The sequence below is a fragment of the Lipotes vexillifer genome, unplaced genomic scaffold, assembly GCF_000442215.2.
Source record: "Lipotes vexillifer unplaced genomic scaffold, Lipotes_vexillifer_v1.1 scaffold463, whole genome shotgun sequence".
In the NCBI taxonomy this organism is placed as follows: domain Eukaryota; kingdom Metazoa; phylum Chordata; class Mammalia; order Artiodactyla; family Lipotidae; genus Lipotes; species Lipotes vexillifer.
Window position 1 is genome coordinate 1,664,785 of NW_006779398.1, and position 18,580 is coordinate 1,683,364.

General features: G+C 38.2%; 1 protein-coding gene across 2 annotated transcripts in view; it reads left to right on the forward strand.

Moving 5' to 3' along the window:
- LAMA4 (laminin subunit alpha 4) overlaps positions 1-18,580 on the forward strand; it is a 152,367-nt gene that overhangs the window by 96,871 nt on the left and 36,916 nt on the right. For both annotated transcript variants that reach the window (XM_007452592.1, XM_007452593.1), the window contains 6 exons: positions 3,660-3,808; positions 6,978-7,119; positions 7,728-7,824; positions 12,346-12,462; positions 14,045-14,224; positions 16,794-16,933. In XM_007452592.1, the coding sequence (XP_007452654.1) occupies positions 3,660-3,808; positions 6,978-7,119; positions 7,728-7,824; positions 12,346-12,462; positions 14,045-14,224; positions 16,794-16,933 (825 nt within the window). The remainder of the gene's footprint in view (positions 1-3,659; positions 3,809-6,977; positions 7,120-7,727; positions 7,825-12,345; positions 12,463-14,044; positions 14,225-16,793; positions 16,934-18,580) is intronic.

Here is an 18,580-nt window from a genome sequence, read left to right on the forward strand (position 1 = left end):
CTTTCCCTAGTTGATCGCAATGAATCCCATGACTTTAAAGAACAATTAGGTGCATGATTCCACAATGTGTACCTCTAGCTCTGAGACCTCCACTGAGTTCCAAGCTTCTATATCCAAATGCATACTTGACGTTTTCAAGTAAGAACTCAGTGTGGTATGTAGCTAAATCACAATTTCATCTACCACTTAGATGTGTAATAGGCATATCAAACTTAACATATTCTGAATAACACCCTCTTCCCTAGTTTCACCTAGCTCAGTAACTAGCACAATCCAATTGCTCAAATCAAAATTCTGGAGTCCTTCTTGATTTCTCCTTTCCCCTCACTCCCATTTCAACAAGACCTGTTGGCCCTACCTCCAAACCGAATCCTGATTTCTGACCACTACCCTCTTCTCTGCTGCTACTCTTGAGTATGAGTCCAAGTCTCCTCATCTCCAGTATGGACTTCTGAAAGAGCCTCCTACTGATTCATCTGCCTCCACACCTGCCCATCAAGATCCATTCTGTATGCAGCAGCAGAACAATCCTTTAAAAACATAATCAGATAACATTATTTATCCCACACAAAACCTCCGGTGATACTTAAAGTAAGAAACAAACTCATGCTACATGGCCCATGAGGCCCTAAGTGACCTTACTCTGGCCCACCTCTCTAACCTCATACCCACTCTCTCCCTCCTCACTACACTTCAGCCCACTCCTGTTCATACACTCCAACTCTTCCCTGTTTTGCAAACACACCATACTTTTTCTTGCCTCAGGACTTTTGCACCTGATATCCCCAGATCTTCAAATGGCTAGTGTCCTTTTGAACATTCAGTCCAAGTAGCTCTCTTGCCCTCAGTCACTCTCTAACCCATCGTACCTGTTATCTTTTATTCAAAATATTTTTTATTCCCTGAAATTAGCTCGTTCACTTATTTAGCCACTTGTTTTATTTATTACTGTATATTCCCACTAGATTGTAAATTCCTTGAGAGTAGAGACTGTGTTCATAGCTATGTGTTCTATATCCTGAAAGAGTACCTGGCACATAGTGGGTACACAATGAATATTTGTTGAGCAAATTAATGAGTAAAGGGAGAATATCCATGGTATTTTTTCTGCTTATACAACTAAAAACATTTTTTTCAAAGTATTGTTCCCCAGATGACCAACCAAATGGACTACACCCTTAATACTGTAGTCATAACATAAACCCTATGTGCTAGGAACTATGCTACATTCTGGGAGTATAAAAATAAATTAAACATAGTCCCTGCCTTCTAAGATTATATAATCTGGTGGGTGGAATAATAATGTGAAATCATAACAGTCGTGTGGCACGTGGATAATTGAAATATGTGGCAACACATCTCACCCTAGAGAGGTTAGAGATGGCTTCATAAAGGAAGTGGTATCTGAGCTGAATTTGGAAGGATGAGTATAACTTTTCCAGGTGGATCAGACAGAAAACAAAGAGAAGTTACTCCAGACAGAGAAAATATGTGAAAAGGCACAGGTGCCAGAAAAAATTACGGAGCATGAAAACAATAGTCAGTCAAGTTTGGACCATGGGATGCAGTTGGGTGGGAAGTGGTAAGAAATGATGAAATTAGTAAGAGGAGGAGTCAGTTGCTGAAGCCTCGCTTAGGAATTGGATTTGTTCATGCAAAGCAAGTGGCTGGTTTTGAGAAGGGAAATAATATGATCAGATTTGCTTAATAGAAAGTTCACCATTCCTGCAAGGTGGTGGAGAATGGATCAGAAGACTAAAAGGCTGGGTTCAGAGAAAGGAGTTAGATCGCTCAGACAGGAAAGGGCTGAGTCTAGCCCCTAGGAACACCAGCTTTGAAAGTCTTCTGCCTGGCCAGAGAAATAGGAGACTGGGAGAGAGCAGCATCACAGAAACTGGGGAAAAAGAGGGTTTTAAGGCAGAGACTGTGACCAACACTGTCACAAACCAGAGACAGATCTGGTAAATACAGGAAAGTGTCCAACGGACCTGGCAGTATGGGGTCTGACATTGGGAACCTTGGGGCAAGAACCATTTCTGTGGTGAGCACTTCATCAACACAAGAGAAGCTGCTGCAGGGGAAGCTAGAGTCAAGTAATTGTTTGTTTGTTTGTTTTTTAGTAGGAACTTAAGCATATTTATATCTGAGAAGAGCCAATAGCTAGGGAGCAAGAAAACAGAAAACAGGGGCACTGAGAAAATAGGGGAGCATGCCTTGTACAGAAAAGGAACACTTTTCATCTCAAAATAGGAGGAAGCTGTAGCTATAAGTAAGTGTATAGGGTTGGCTGGGGAGGGAGCTGGGGGGTGGTAGCAAAGAGTTGGGGAAACTCCTGGTTGTCGGTGTTGGAGGCTCTTAGGGGCTATCAAAAAATGGTACCCCTTTCAGCACCCAAGTTCTAAACAAGTTGAAAAATAAACAGTAAATATTACGACCAAGAATATCACCTTTATTCCAGCTAAACTGAGGGTGTGGCTTCTTAAGAGATCTCTTAGCCAAGTGGGATTGCTGATACTCAATCCCAGAATTAGGCAGGTCTGCCCAAGGAGACCGGCAACACCGCAGGGTTCCTGGGGCGGGGAGGGGCTTCTCCCCAGGACAGCTTTTGCTGTGTGCAGGAGCACAGGGAAACTCAGCTTTCTGCTAGCTGCTTGCTCCCAAGAGCAGAAGGGTGGAGTTGAGCAGGCTCTGTATAGTTATCCCCTAAATTGACCAAGCAAATAAACCACTCCTCCTCTCAGGGCAGAATACGGAAAAGGTGGAAAGACCTGTAGTTCCACTAGTTGAGCTGCCTTCATAGGGAAGGAACATCACATTGGGAGCTGGAAAAAAGTGTTCCCACTAACAGTTAGCTTATGTCTTCTAAATAAAAAAGAAAATAAAGTGACCTGATGAGAATTGGAAAGGGGTGGGGGAAGGAATTATTATTGGCTTTGGAATGGTGACAGTGTTTAGAGTCACTATGTGAGTGACCGGGAGAGCGAATTCTTTTCAGCGTTGAGGGCCCAGCCAAGGCTGGAAGTCATAGGTTTGCAGCAACATCCTGTGCACGGTCTTTAGCTAAGATCATAGGTCTACTGTTGAATTGAAAATTAAGAGAGGTCATGTTACAAGGTGAGTGTCAGGGAGAGTAGTCAGCAAAAGAAATACAGCTGAGAGGTCAGATAAGATGAGAACTGAATGATACCCATTAGGTTTAGTAACTCAGAAATCATTAAGTGAATTTCTGTGTTGGTGGAGTATTGAGGTAAAATCCAGACTGGAATAGATCAAAAGCGTGAATTTAAAGGTGATGAGATAGAGATAGCATGCAGAAACACTTTTTTGTGTGTGTGGGGGGGGGTCTATTTTGCTATGAAAGGGATAAAAAAGTAGGGTAATAACATTAGGGAGAAGTGTGGACAATGGAGGGTTTCTGTTTAGTTTTCTTTTCGGATGAGAGATGGCAGAGCATGTCTGAATTGTAGGGAAGCAATCAGTAGAGAAGGAGTTGAAGATGCAAGTAGATAAATATCTATGTATAACCTTTTAGACTCCTGTAGATCTGTCCTGAAACTTACTGAACTTCATAGTAAGGAGGAATAGAGATTATCTTTGGTGCTCCCTGGGAAAAATATTTTAAGTCCCTCTAAATTCAATTCTTTTTTAAATATTTTTAGAATGCATCAGGGATTTATGCTGAAATAGATGGAGCCAAAAATGAACTACAAAGAAAGCTATCCAACCTAAGCAACCTCAGTCATGATTTAGTTCAGGAGGCTGTTGACCATGCACAGAACCTTCAACAAGAGGCTGATGAATTGAGCAGGTAATATCCTGGTTTTAGAAATGCAAACATCTTAATAGGCTGAGTAACTTATTTTTATTCAATTTCACATGACAAGGTTGCTGGGATACAGTGTTAGCAGTTTGGTTTTAGAGTTGGGTTTGCTTATTTGTTTTTCTGTTGGTTGGTTGGCCAGTCTGAGAGCCAATTATTGTTTGTTGCAGTTGCTTTGGGGAGACAGTTTTTCGATTTTAAAAAATCTGTCAGATTAGAGATCTGTGTTGTGGGAGGGGTAGTTCTGTTCCACATTATTGATAAGATAACCTAACACATTTTAGTTATAGGGATATAACTGCTGCCCAAAATAGTACCAAGTAAATTAGATCCTTCTGCAAGGTCTAATTCTGCCATCATCACCTATTTATTTCAGAGACAGCATTAGCTTTCCACACCCAAGTGTCTTAAGTAAAGCTGGTTGGAAGTTGGCAATACGTGGGACTTGTGGCAGATACTCCAGCCATTCCACAGTGCCCAGCAGGAACTATTTGATTTCAGCACCTGTTAAGAGAAAACTCAATTGATAATTTTCCTTGCAGTATCTAGAAGAGAGTCCTAAGCACTCATTTAATGTTAATTGAAATGTACTAAAAGATTGGCATTGAATTCATGACCCTGAAAAAACAGGTAAATAATGAGATCATTATAGAGAAAGATTGCAAGTCTGGCAATTAGAAACAAGGATCGTGAAGGTCATGAATAAAATAAGACCCAGTATTCACTTCTGTTCAAAACTTAAATCACCTTTCTTTCCTGATTGCCAAGGGCAGGGGTGGGAGTGGGGATGGAGAGATCATGGGTAAAACCTTGATGTGTGAGATGGTGTTGTATCCAGCTCAGTGTCATGCTCCCAGGGAATGTACTTCTGATCAAGCCAATAAAATGGAACTTGGAGAAAATACTAGTTTTGGTAACAACTGTATTGGTAGATTATTATTTTTGAGATTAATTCTGTGGCTCTCTTCGTTGTTCTTTTGTCATTTAGTAACTACATCCCATTGAATGGGATCCCAACACAGACCTTCTCAACCCTGCAGCAAACAGTGTTCTAGCTAGAACTTCTAAGGAAGTTACCCCATGCTTTACATGAAACATAATCAGAAATATCAATCACCCTGAAGTCCCTTTTTTATGTTTAGCATATTTCTGACTACATATATTCAGGAAAACATCCAAATTTATGGACATCTTCCCTTCGAAATGTGAATATTCTTCAGCATCTATCTGGTGTACCCAGTGGTTTGCATGTTTTGCCTCAAACAGAGATAAACATAATTCATCAAGAAGCTTCCATTTCAAAAGCACATCTTTATTTTGTATATTGATGTAGTACCTGTTTTGTGCCTAGTAATGAAAACAAAGTAATAAAGGCTTTTTGTTTCAAGCTCTTTGATATATCTGCTCACCACTCTAGCCAGCAAAATTTTTAAATATTAATAAATATTGGTAACATTTTATACCTTTTATACCTTTCTTTTAAAACTTCCTCAGGTTTAACTCTCTGTTCCATTTCTGAGAACAGGGGGTTGTGGGGAGATTTAAGTAGCAGGCATTTGGATCAGAATTTCCTCTGCAGAGCAGGGCTGCGTTATGACCTTCATGGGCCATAAAAAAAATGTTTTAATTATATGTCATTACTACATTGGCATAAAGGCTAATGTAATCATTATTGTTATCCTCATTTTTTTCTTCTGATTTTAAAAAAGTTAGCATGAAAGCATATTTGTGGGCCCCTAAATTGTTGTCAGCCCTACTGCAGAGGAGCCAGAATGATGATGAACTCGGACAAAAAAGAAGAAAGTTGCCAAGGAAATAAAGAGGAAGTTCCTCTGAGCCTAAGCCAGTGTACAGGGACTGAAACTGGTTGGAGGAGGCTGAGAAACAATTGGCTGAGCTCAGTAGGTCAGGGTGGTGTGACGAGAGGAGCCACTGTAGGATCTGCAGTGTCATGTACTGCATCACAGAGAATCTTCTGAGAAGTTACTGATGAATAAAGTGATACTAGTCATAAATTTCTGGAATTGGGAAATAAGTATGGAACTGGTGGATTTAAGACTGAATAAAATTAAGACAAAGGATTTAGGATGAGCTGCAGAAGAGGGGGATGGAGTTTGTATTATAGAGGAAGAAGTGTTTGTCAATAATATGAATTATTGTGTGGATACACTTACAGTTTGAAGTTTCCATTTAGGAAATGGTTTAGGTATAATAAATCCTGAGATTTACTGGATGCCAGGCATGGAACCAAGCATTACACATATTTTATCTCTGTTAGACCTCATATGAATCCTCTGAGGCACATACTGTTATCAACCTCTATGTGAGGATATCAGTAAATGTTAGAGGAACCTTACAGGGGCCAGAAGGGACAAAGGTAGAGAACATGGTGTCAGGGCAGGGGTGGTTGCGAGATGAGGCTGTGCACTTAAGCAGGGGCAGCTGGGCCTCAGGAGTGAGACCTTAACCATGTTTGCCCTGGGCAAGCTATGCACCCTTCCTCAGAGCCTCAGCAACTTTTATGGAAAAAAGGAATAACAATGTCAACTTCATGGGTGTGGTAAGATTTAGACACATATTATATGGAACCGGGCTAGCCCAGTATCTGTACATGATGCTCAATTTGTGTTATAACCTTTCTTAAAGAAAAATGTGATCTGTTATATAAAAGAAGGAAAAAAGATTGAATAGAGTGAAAGCAACTAATATTTAACACCAGCTGAGGTTAGGCACCCTCTCCAAGGGCCTTAGTTTCTTTGCCAGGGAGGGAATAACAGTGCTGATTCGGGTAAGCAGGAGGTGGGGATGATTGTGGGTTCATTCTTCTGCCTGACTTCACCACGTAAACAAACTCTTGAGTAAAGAGGTGCAGCCGCTGTTTTTAAATCAGCATTTCCTTTCCCTGAGGCTACTGGCAGGCAGGCAGTTGCCAAGGAGCCAAAACAAGGTGAAGCCTTGAGGGAACCAAAAGTAAAGGAATGTAAAGAAAATGTGCCCTTAGGAAAGGCAGCTCGGGAAAACCTTGCCCAGCCAGGTACTTTAAATAACAGGAAGGAAGTACCTTTGGTCCCAGAAGTACTCCAACCAGGCCCTAAAAATGGCCCTGTTTCCCAAGGAGGTCAGAAGGAGGAATAATGCCGCGTTTGTTTATTAACAGGAATTTACACAGTTCAGATGTGAATGGGCTGGTACAGAAGGCTTTGGACGCTTCAAATGTCTATGAAAATATTGCCAATTATGTTAGTGAAGCCAACGAAAAGGCAGAACAGGCTTTGAACATCACTGATCGAATTTATGATGTGAGTATTCCCTTACTTTAACATTCATTTGTATGTTGCCTTTTCCTGGCTTATGACTTTTCTGTTTCCTAATGTCATCTGTTGAGCTTCCAATGTAATACAAATGGCAGAAAGGGCAGGAGAACTAAGAAAAGACCATTTTATTTATGTTATGAATGTTTTCAGTAATGCAAGTTCTTCAAGATGTGTCATACTCCAATCAGCAAATGCCAATTTCTTTGACAGCTTTTTTAAACCAAAGTCCCTGAATAAAAAATATTTAAGACTAGTTCCTGATGATAGAAAAGATACTTTATGCATACATTCAGATTTCCTCAACTCAAAAATCGTTTATTCAACAGCTTTTTCATGACAAGCACTTTAGTGGGCCCTTGGCCAAGCACTATTCCAAGTTCACTGAATTTTCCTCAAAAACCATTTATCTTGAAAATGTCAAGGATATTATTTTCTCATGTTCACATTTGACCTTGATTTTGAGCTATGAAAATGAAGCTGTATGTATTTTGCTTGCTGTTTAGCAGATAAACTGTATCATGTAAATCCTAGAATGATGAAAAGTTGATTTCTTCTGCTGTCATTCTTACTCTCTCCATCCAATTTCCTTGTAGGCTGTGAGTGGGATTGATACGCAAATCATTTACCATAAAGATGAGAGTGAGAACCTCCTCAGTCAAGCCAGAGAGCTGCAAGCAAGGGCAAATTCTAGTAAATATCTTCTCTTTCCTGTCTTCCTTCTGATTTATAGCTGCTTCCCTCCTTTCACACAGTGTTTCTGCATATAAACAGAGGTTTCAAAATGCTAGGATTAAAGAATAAATTATATTTCATCTGAATAATAAAAAAGCAAGTATTAGATATTTTCAAATAAATTGTGGTTTAAAAAAATTCCATGTAGTAAAATTACATGGAAACATATAGCTATCCAATATATAGTGGATATTCTTGCTAATCAAAAAGGCTAATAGAAACCTACTATGAATGCCAATTTTCAAGGAGATAGTACCATAAAATACACTTTAACACTAAAATTATATTGCACATAATGTAACCTTCCTTGAACAATTCAGAAGGCCCTTTAAAATTTTACCATGAAGGGATGGGTCAGCACTGTGAGAGTCAGGAGGACAGAGTACCACAAAGCCATCTGGTTTTTTGCACTTTCTTGTAGTTTGTTTATACAAGTTTGCTGTATTTAGGACAAGCCTAATGAGCATATGGAAAAAAGCACTTCCAAAGGCTGGTGTCTGCACCTGCTAAATCAAGCACATCCCAGAGTGGGAGAGGGAGGAAAAAATAAAAGTGAAATCATTTCAGTTAGTTTGGAATCTTATGAGTTACTCTTGAAAACAATCAAACTAAGAATTTTACTAAACCTTTCTCATCTCTGAGGTAATGAGCTCATTCCTAAGGATATTCGAGCATTGACTAATGAGGTTGGAAATTCATTATCTAGCTAACTTCTACCGCCTAAAAACAAAGACCAAGTTTGAAACTGAAAATTTCATGTGATTTTATCAAAGCAATTAACCTGAAGTCTAACTGTACATTTTCTCTCTTTTTTAAATGTAGAGCCATTATATAGAGAAAATAAATGCATTTGTTTTTCATATGCAGACTATTTAACTATTTAATTACCAAAAAGCAGCTATTATCTGGGTAAACAGACAATAAAAATGCTGTTTCTTCATTCTAATTAATTCATTATACAAGTTTAGTCTTAAACATGCTCTTTAGAAAAGAATTAGAATGTTAGCAGTAAAGCATTAGAATACTTATATCAAAATATTTTTGGATAAATGTTGTCATATGTATGTATTGCTTTTGTTTGTGAAGACCAGAGTATGTGGGTCTTCACAATGCAGTGACTTAAATATTTTATTCTCCTTGATAATTTGCAAAGTATTTTCTCAATCCTGTCATTACTGATTTGTTGAACCTCATGAAAGCAGTTTTTCTATTCTGATAATGCTGTCTCTTCAAAGTTCCATATTTTATGTGTAGATAAATCTCTCTGCTTTGGTCTCTTTGAATATTTTTCAGATCTGGTCACCTATTTCATGATCTTGTTTGGTTAAATCCCTTCATATGTTTATTTGCCAAAGGGACACTGATGGGGAGTTAGGACTGTGTGGATCAGAACTTGCTCCCTTTAGAAAATATGCATGTTTGTAATATAAATTCAGATTTTCAGATTGAACCATATTTCATCTATTGAGTTACACTGTAATTTCAGATTACTGTTAATTCATTTCCAAATGAATTTCAATGATCAGTAATCTTTATTTAGCAAATTTCCTTTTTTTCATTGTCTATATCAAATAGCCATCTGTAATAAACTCAGGAAGCTGCTGTCTTTTAAAATCTTCTACTGAATTAATTTGTAAAATGAAAAATGTCTATGTAAGACAGTGGGTTCCAAATAGGACAGACTTTTGTTTTTGTTTTTTTTGTTTTGTTTTGTTTTGTGGTACACGGGCCTCTCACTGTTGTGGCCTCTCCCGTTGCGGAGCACAGGCTCCGGACGCGCAGGCTCAGCGGCCATGGCTCACGGGCCCAGCCGCTCTGCAGCATGTGGGATCTTCCCGGACCGGGGCACGAACCCGTGTCCCCTGCATCGGCAGGTGGACTCTCAACCACTGCGCCACTAGGGAAGCCCAGGACAGACTTTTTATGAAGCATTTCTTCTTATAAACATCCAGCCCCAAATAGACTTTCTTTCTTCTATTTTATCAAAACTCCAAATACAGTTAAATATATTCTTTCTCAGTATATCAGCCAGTGTGTTTTGCAGTAACAAGACCCAAAAGGAAGAGCTGAATAGATTGCTTGTATCACAATATTCAAAAATTGAAACTAAAAGAGGGAGAGAGGGTGCAAAACAACAACAAAGTATGTTTAAGACCCTCCTTGAATTCTGGGAAATTATTGGCACTACCCAGAGGAAACAAGAAAGAAATGCTTGTACATTGGTTACATTGTACTTGGTACAAGTACATTGACAGAATCAACTAAGCATTACCCATATATACCCATTATGTACATGTATGGGAAAAAGATAACTGAACAATAAACCAAGCACACCAAGACTGTATAATTGAAAAGAGACAGTACACCATGGGAGAGTATATATTTGCAAGCCCATTGGAGAGAAAGAAAAGAAAGGGAAGTAAAGAAATTTTTTTGTTTGTTTGTCAAGAAACATACATTTCCTGATGCTTTGGAAGTAAACAAAGCATGAAACAAGAATTCTTGGGAAAGTTGATCCTTCAGTTCAGGTGACAAGATATTACATCATGACTTGTTTAGATTTGTGCCAAGGTAGCCCCAGTTAGGGTCTATGCTACAAGTACATTTTCAAGAATAATTTTTTAAGAAAAAGACTAATTATCAAAACTGATGCAAGAATGAATAGAAAATCTGATAGAACTGTATGTACATACATGTGTATAATAAATCTAATCAGTAATTAAGCCCTCCCACAAAGAAATCTCAAGGCTCAGATGGCTCCACCAGTGAATTCTCCAAAACACTTAAAGAAGAAATAACACCATTAGTACATAAATTCTTCCAGAAAATAGAAAAGGAGGAAATACTCTCTTTTTTCTATGAAGCCAGCAAAACTTAGATATCAAAACCTAAGGACGTTATAAACAAGGAAAAATATAAGCCACATTCTCTCTTAAACAGAGATGTGAAACTCCTAATCAGGATATTAGCCAATCAAATCTAGCATACGTAGAAATGGTAATACATGACCAAGTTAGGTTTATTCCAGGATTTCAATGATATTTTAACACTTAAAACATCAGTAGCAATTCACCACATTTACAGAACATAGGAGAACATTCATATGCTTATCTCACTACACGCAGGAAGATCATTTAACAAAACTCGCTACCCACTCATGTTTTAAAAAAACTCATAGCAAACTAGGAATAGAAGGAAACTTCCATAATCTAATAAAGAATAATAAAATAATATTCAACAAACCAATATTCATACTGAAATATTGAAAGCTTTTCCATTAAGATTGGAAATAAAACAAGGATTCCCCACATTATCAATTCAATGTGTAAATATCCAGTTTAATTCTATGTAAAACAATTAGAAATTAACTGTTTTTAAAATAACACCATTTGCAATAACATAAATTACCTAGGAATAAATCTGACGCAAGATGCTAAGATCTTTACACATAAAACTATAATACGCTACTGAAGAAATTTAAAGATGATCTAAATAAATGGAGATCAAAATGAGAATTTAGATCTAGGGAAGAATAAATAAAAACTGTGTTCATTAAGTGGAAGACTTGAATTTGTAAAAATAACAGTTTCTGCCAAAATTTATCTGTAGATTCAATATAATCTCAATTAAAGTACCAGAACTGTATATACATATACAGGATGCTTTTAGAATTTCTTTGGAAATGGGGGTGGATGGGGGTAGGCAAGAATAGCCAGCACAGTCCTGAATTAAAAAAAAAAAAAACTGGAAGACTTAAACTACCCAATATCAAGACTACAACTATACAAAAATTAAGACAGAGATACAAAAAGATATAAAAAATTACAATACTCTATCATTTCTTTTGAATAAAACTTAAAAATAGACACAACTAACGGACAGAGATAGGATTCAGAATAGTGGTCACCTTTGGGTAATCATGGAGGTCCTAGGAAACCATAACGGGCTAATAATGCTTTTAAAAATGCTTTTCTTGACCTGGGCGCTGGTTATATTTTGTGTTCAGTTTGTGAAAACTCATCAAGCTGTACACTTATAATTGTGTACCCTTTTCTAGATGTGTGTTGTGTATCAATTAAAATTTATTGAAACAATCAAGAAAAAATAATTATTTTTATCTAACCAGTTATCACCATAAGTATAGATAGGTCTTTTCAGCTCTTTATCAATCATGCTGCTCGTGGTTGTTAGTCACAGCAGTGCTATATTTTTCAATCAAAAAAGTTAGCCATTATCTGTACATCCGTATGAGTTACTTTATGACATCCTAAATCACTCCCAAGCAGTGTTACATGTTTTTTGCAATCCTTTACCTCTGAGTTGAAATGCCGCTTTCCAGAATTGGTGTTCTATGTTATATCATATTCAGAATATTGCAGATGACTTAGTGGTACAAACCAGAATTTTCCTTGTTGCAATGGAGATTTCTTTCCTGGCATCTTTGCCCTACTTGTACTTTTTTTGGCTTCTTCTCCACAGGCAATGACAAGGCAGTGGCTGACACCAGTAGGCGCGTGGGTGGAGCCCTAGCAAGGAAGAGTGCCCTCAAAACCAGATTAAATGATGCCATTAAGAGACTACAAGCCACAGAGAGAGGTGAGGATCTCAGGGAGAACTTAAGCCTCATCTGTTTGTTCACTAGTATTAAGGTAAACCTTTGAGGAAAGAGTAGGTGATTCTTTGCTTATTAATCTGTTTATAAATAAATATTGCTTTCTGATGGCAAAAGAAACTATGTTTATCTCACTCACACACATACACACAAAAGTCCTGGAAAATAATAAAAGCTGTAGTCACATCACCTAGGGGTGACAATTAAATTTGAGAGCATTTTCCTCCAATCTTGTGTGTATGTGTGTGTGTGCACGCATGCATGTCAATGAGATCATGATGTTTATACTATTTGGTAACCTACTTTCCTATGAACATCCTTTTTCATTAACAAATATGCCCTGATTTGGTTATTGGGTTTCTCTGGCCCCAGCAGTAAACAGCTGCTGTCTGTTACATGCCATGTCGTTCTTATAGTGCAAGCAGGGAGACCACTGAGCCAGAGAGAAAAACAAGAGCACTCATGCTGCCTAATCTGGAACTACAGTGCTATCTTAGAAAGATGTGATTGGGCGCATACGTGCCTTTCCCGGCATAGTGAAAGTTAACACATTGCTGCTGGATGTGGTGTTTCACTACACAGAGCAAATTCAGCTACAGAACTACAGGATGCCAAAGCCCTGGCCAGAGGGGTGTCATCAGCATCATCAGAGCTACCACATGCTAAGCACTGGGCTGTGTTTTACAAACATTATCTCACGTGAGAAAGTATTGCTGTTGCCTTTAGGCTGATGTGAACCCTGAAGCTTGTCAAGGTTGGGGAACTTGCTCCAAAAGGCACAGCAACAAAAAGAAGCAGACCCAGGATTCAAAGCTACATCCATCAGAGTTCAGAGCATGTGGGGTTAAGTTAAATGTTTCTCCAGTTAAAAATAATTAAAGCTACAATCTCATCTGAGTGATTTTTAATTGTTTTTATTACAGAAATAATACATGACCATTATAGAAAAATTAGAAAATATAAATAAGAAAAGAGAAAGAAGAGAAATATTTTATAATCTCATTACCCAGGAAAAAACCGTTTTGTTGTAAACTTAATATTGGTTTTATTTTAAATATATAACTTAAAAAAATTTCACTATAGATCTCTTTTGAAACTTGCTTTTCTTATTCAAAAATACCTTTCCTTATCAATTTACTTCTGTACTAGAGCATCATTTTTATGGCAGAAGGTGTCCCACAAAGAAGAAAGTGATTATTTATAATGAATTTCAGACATAGACATTTTATGAGTTAGTATCTCATTATGCATTTTCTATAGCTTCCTCACCAGGTCTCTAACCTGAAGAAATACTACTTTTTTTTTTTTAAATTTCCCTTTAATTTGGAAATGTTTTAAATGATTTTAATGAGACTTTAGAGTCTTTCAAGCTCACTTGTTAATACTATTTACAATATTGTAGTGTACCTGACTTAACACCATAATTAACATTTATTTAAAGATCTCTGTTTGGCTGAAAAGCCTGAATTTGAGGTCTCTTTCATCCCAGTGATGAAATGGATATTCATGACCCCATCAAATGTCCTACTTCTTTGCAAAGTAAATGTCCTTGCGCTCTGTGTGAAGGTGACGCTCAGCAGCGCCTGGCTCAGTCCAAGCTGATCACCGCGGAAGCTAACAAGACCACAATGGAAGTCCAGCAGGCGGCCACCCCAATGGCTAACAGTCTAACCAACTGGTCACAGAATCTTCAGCATTTTGACTCATCTGCTTACAACACTGCAGTGGACTCTGCCAGAGATGCAGGTATCACTTAGTAACTTCACAATTTGCATCCAGTTGAGGAATTGGCCATTAAACCCTACACATCTTTTGTTAAGAAGCAATTTTTTTCATTCAAGTTTTAGATTGGAATATTATAGAAGTTAGCTTAGAAAAGGATTAAAAACTTTTGCTCAGTTCATCTATCAGTATATATGTATGTGTGTGGACATAGGAAATATATGTATTTCCCATAAATAAACACCAGACAGACTGGTTGAGTCAATTTTTTTCTACGTGAAATAATGGTAACACTTGTTTTTATCAATGTAAGATTGATTCTTTGGGGAAGAAGGGCAATCACCTGTTAGAATAAATATGTTAACAAAATATTGGTTTGCTTTTAGGAAAAAAATTTACTAAACAGCACTGCTGTCACTAAACATCATTGCTTTTTCCTTACCTGAATAAAGCAGGTTATGACCAACAAAGTACTGAATATGGCCAAATATAACTTCAGCTTCCCATTAAGAAGTAAAGTCTGTTGGCCAACTTGAATATAAATATATAGTAATGAAGATGAAATATGTTGTTATCTATCTAATTAATTTAGTTATACATAGATATTAAAATCACATATTACTTGAGAATTTTTTTCCAGTCTCATATTTTTATTCCATCTTTTCGTACCTCCTAAATATCAACGTCTTTGTCATGATTAGAACTTCCAGTTCTCCAGAATGGTTTTGCAGACCATATTCCCTTCACTTCCATCTGGATTAAGAACCAACTTTTTAAATCCACGTATGGATTTGTCCATCACTAGAAATTTTATCCCAGGGCACAATATCCATTCCTGTAACAGGAAGATAGCTCTTTTATACTCATCTTTTAAGTATATATTCATGAGCCCTTCATGTAACCACTCAATTTCTTTTGAAACTAAAACTTTTTTTTTTTTTTTTTTGTGGTACGCGGGCCTCTCACTGTTGTGGCCTCTCCCGTTGCGGAGCACAGGCTCCGGACGCGCAGGCTCAGCGGCCATGGCTCACGGACCTAGCCGCTCCGCGGCATGTGGGATCTTCCCGGACTGGGGCACGAACCCATGTCCCCTGCATCAGCAGGCAGACTCCCAACCACTGCGCCACCAGGGAAGCCCTGAAACTTAATCTTTAAAAAATTTGTCTACATGATATCCAATATTTACATTTGTAAAGATATTGCCTCAGGAATATTTACTAAATTGGTGTTAAAATTTTTTTTTCCTCGTTCAGTCCCATCAGTGATTCCAGTAACCATCTAGAACTAACACTGATTGTGTGCTTTCCTCAAGTAGCATTTTGTGGTTCAAAACAAAGTAAATGAAAAAGCATACCATAATATGAGACTTCATAAAGATTCTAAAGTGGCTCCCTTTCTCTGAGAGAACTGAGGGTAGAGAAACCCTGTCTTGTACACATTTTCATAATCAGCATTTAATGTAATGCTTTAAACATACTTTATTGCCTCTGATGTTGAAGACTATTATACTATAACAATAGCCATTTTATAGCATATCTATTGTGGTCAGTGATCCAAATAACAAATATTTACCACTGTATTAACAAATACACTAAATGATAGTAGCTATTATTTACCTGATTTCATTCCTTTTGCTGGAGAAGCACCTTGTTTCCTAAGTACAGAAAAGAGAAGTTTCCTAGGTCCTCACTGACATATTCTCCTGAGTCTGAGTTTAGTTTGGCTCCAGGAAGAGGCTTGCTTTTGTTCAGCTGCTAATGCTCAGTGACCATGCCCTACCCTTAGATAGGAGTTTGCCCAAAGATATTTGTTTTCAAGTCCAGTGGTTCTCAAACACTAGTGTGCATCGGAATCACCTGAGCCCCACCTCCATGTTGCTGGTCTGGGGACCACATATGGAGAGCCAGTGCTCTAGTCCATGAAACTTTGAAGAAAGTTACGGCATTCTCTGTATCTGGGGTTCTTTCATCAAGCTGTATCCTTATGATTTGTGCTCTTTTCTCTGTGTGTGTTATACATCCCCCCTACCCACACAACAAAACGTAATCTAAAAAGTCAGTAAGATCTCCTACCATCACCTTTGTCTGGGACCATAAACCATGGCTGCCCCTCACCTTGGGACAACTGCCACTTTTCTGGATGCTCCCTTGTTTCTTCCATCTAGCTCTGCCTCTGCTTGGACCACTGCAGTGGCACTCTGATATGTGAACAGGCATTTTGGAAAACAAAATGCCACCTCCTTTTGCCTAGCATTCCTTTTGACCTGTTATATCAGTTATATTAGAAATGCAAGCAGAACTTGTGCTATATAGTGAAATGAACATCTGCATATTTGTCATAGGCCCTGCCCTTTAGAAGTGTACATTATATGTCAGCTTGCTCTGCATACAATTTATAGTTCAATATGTATTATAAATGTCACAAGATAGGAACTTATTATGCTTTGGGCTTAGCTACTAATTTTTCAGAATTAAAAATAATTTCTTATAGTTCTACCAGAAGTAACCATGTATTTGTTGTCTCTTCATCTCATTCCTGAAGTAGACTTAATACTGAGGTATCTACTCAAGTGATTAATTTTTATTAACTGCAGTTGGAAATCTGACAGAGGTTGTCCCTCAGCTCCTGGATCAGCTTCGCATGGTAGAGCAGAAGCGGCCTGCAAGCAACGTTTCTGCCAGTATCCAGAGGATCCGAGAGCTCATTGCTCAGACCAGAAGCGTTGCCAGCAAGGTAACCAGTGAAAGCAGTCGTCATCAGTCACTGGGGTGATGATGATAGCGTGAGGCTGAGCTCAGGCTCCTTGGGCAGCTTCCAGAGCTGGAAACTTTCTACTATATTATCCAACTTGGTAGTTCTCAGCTCCATCCGTTCATTAGAATCACGTGAGGAGCTTTGAAAACCAAACCAATTCCTGGTCCCAACCTCAAAGCAATAGTCATGCTCTCTAGAGGAAGGGCTCAGAACCTGTATTTTTTTGAAGCTCCTCAGTGATTCTAATGTGTAACCAAGATTAAGAAGCACACATTTAACCTAGTCAACAAAGCTTGTAGAGCAAAAGGAATCAAGGAAAGCTAACCCCACTAAAAGACTCAATTTTATTATTATTATTATTATTCATTATCCTAACAGCTGTCTTTGTGCAGTTACTATATGGAATAATCTTGCTCATCTACCTCTCCAAAGAATTCTCTAGTGCAACATAGATAAAATGAAGCTTTTACTGACCTCTCTACAGGCTTAACACATAGCAGCTAAACTGAACAATTTCAACAAAGACCCCATCCTGAGATGCTATACAGAAGCAACACAACACCATAACTAGTGCCGGCATTGATGGGAAATATCCCGACACAGCAATTAAAATTTTCAGTGTGGCAAAACATGGCTTGTTCTTGGCCCCCTTTCTAATTTGTTTTTTATTAATTTATAGAGCAGCATTATTTTTTACAACCAAATTATGTGGTTTTATTTTTTCAATTGAGAGTCAGCCTGAACAGACTGTTGGTCCTAATTACTGACAGAATTAAGAACTGGAAATCAACTATTTTGTAATGAAGGAAATTATTATTGGTAAATATACCCAACATTTTTTTTTTTTCTTTCTTTTTGCGGTATGCGGGCCTCTCACTGTTGTGGCCTCTCCCGTTGCGGAGCACAGGCTCCAGACTCGCAGGCTCAGCGGCCATGGCTCACGGGCCCAGCCACTCCGCGGCATGTGGGATCTTCCCGGACCGGGGCACGAACCCGTGTCCCCTGCATCGGCAGGTGGACTCTCAACCACTGCGCCACCAGGGAAGGCCCCAACTTTTAAATGATATATGATAATTGGTCCCACCCCACAAATCACCTTTTTTAGATACCTTGAAGAACATTTCAAAAAAGATTTATTGTCAAGAAATGGCATTTCCAATGCTAGGTTTCTGTGAATGCCTTCTGGTAGTTTTATTTCTATGGGGTAGAATTTGGGGGCCTTAATCACCTGAAACCATTTTCTGAAGAGAGTCTTGGCAATGCCTTTGGGGCCCACACAGCTCCCCAAAGGGAGATGCTTTCTATGCATATATACATCTTTTTCAAACTCTCAGTTTTTACAAAGGAACTTTAATCCCATACACTGCTTGATTGTTCATTAAGATTTATTGTGCTTTACTCAACTGGCAACATAAGACAGCTGCACTCTAGGCACTTGGAAATATAATCTTGAACTCACTGACCATCAGTATTAATCAAATTAATATTATTCAGTTATATAATACATCTACTTATTCATAAATATTTGCATAAATGACATGAATATACACGGTCCATCTACTTATTAATACTCTGAAAATCACCTCGAATCAGACCAGTTCAGCACATTATATTGGGCCTCTTAGA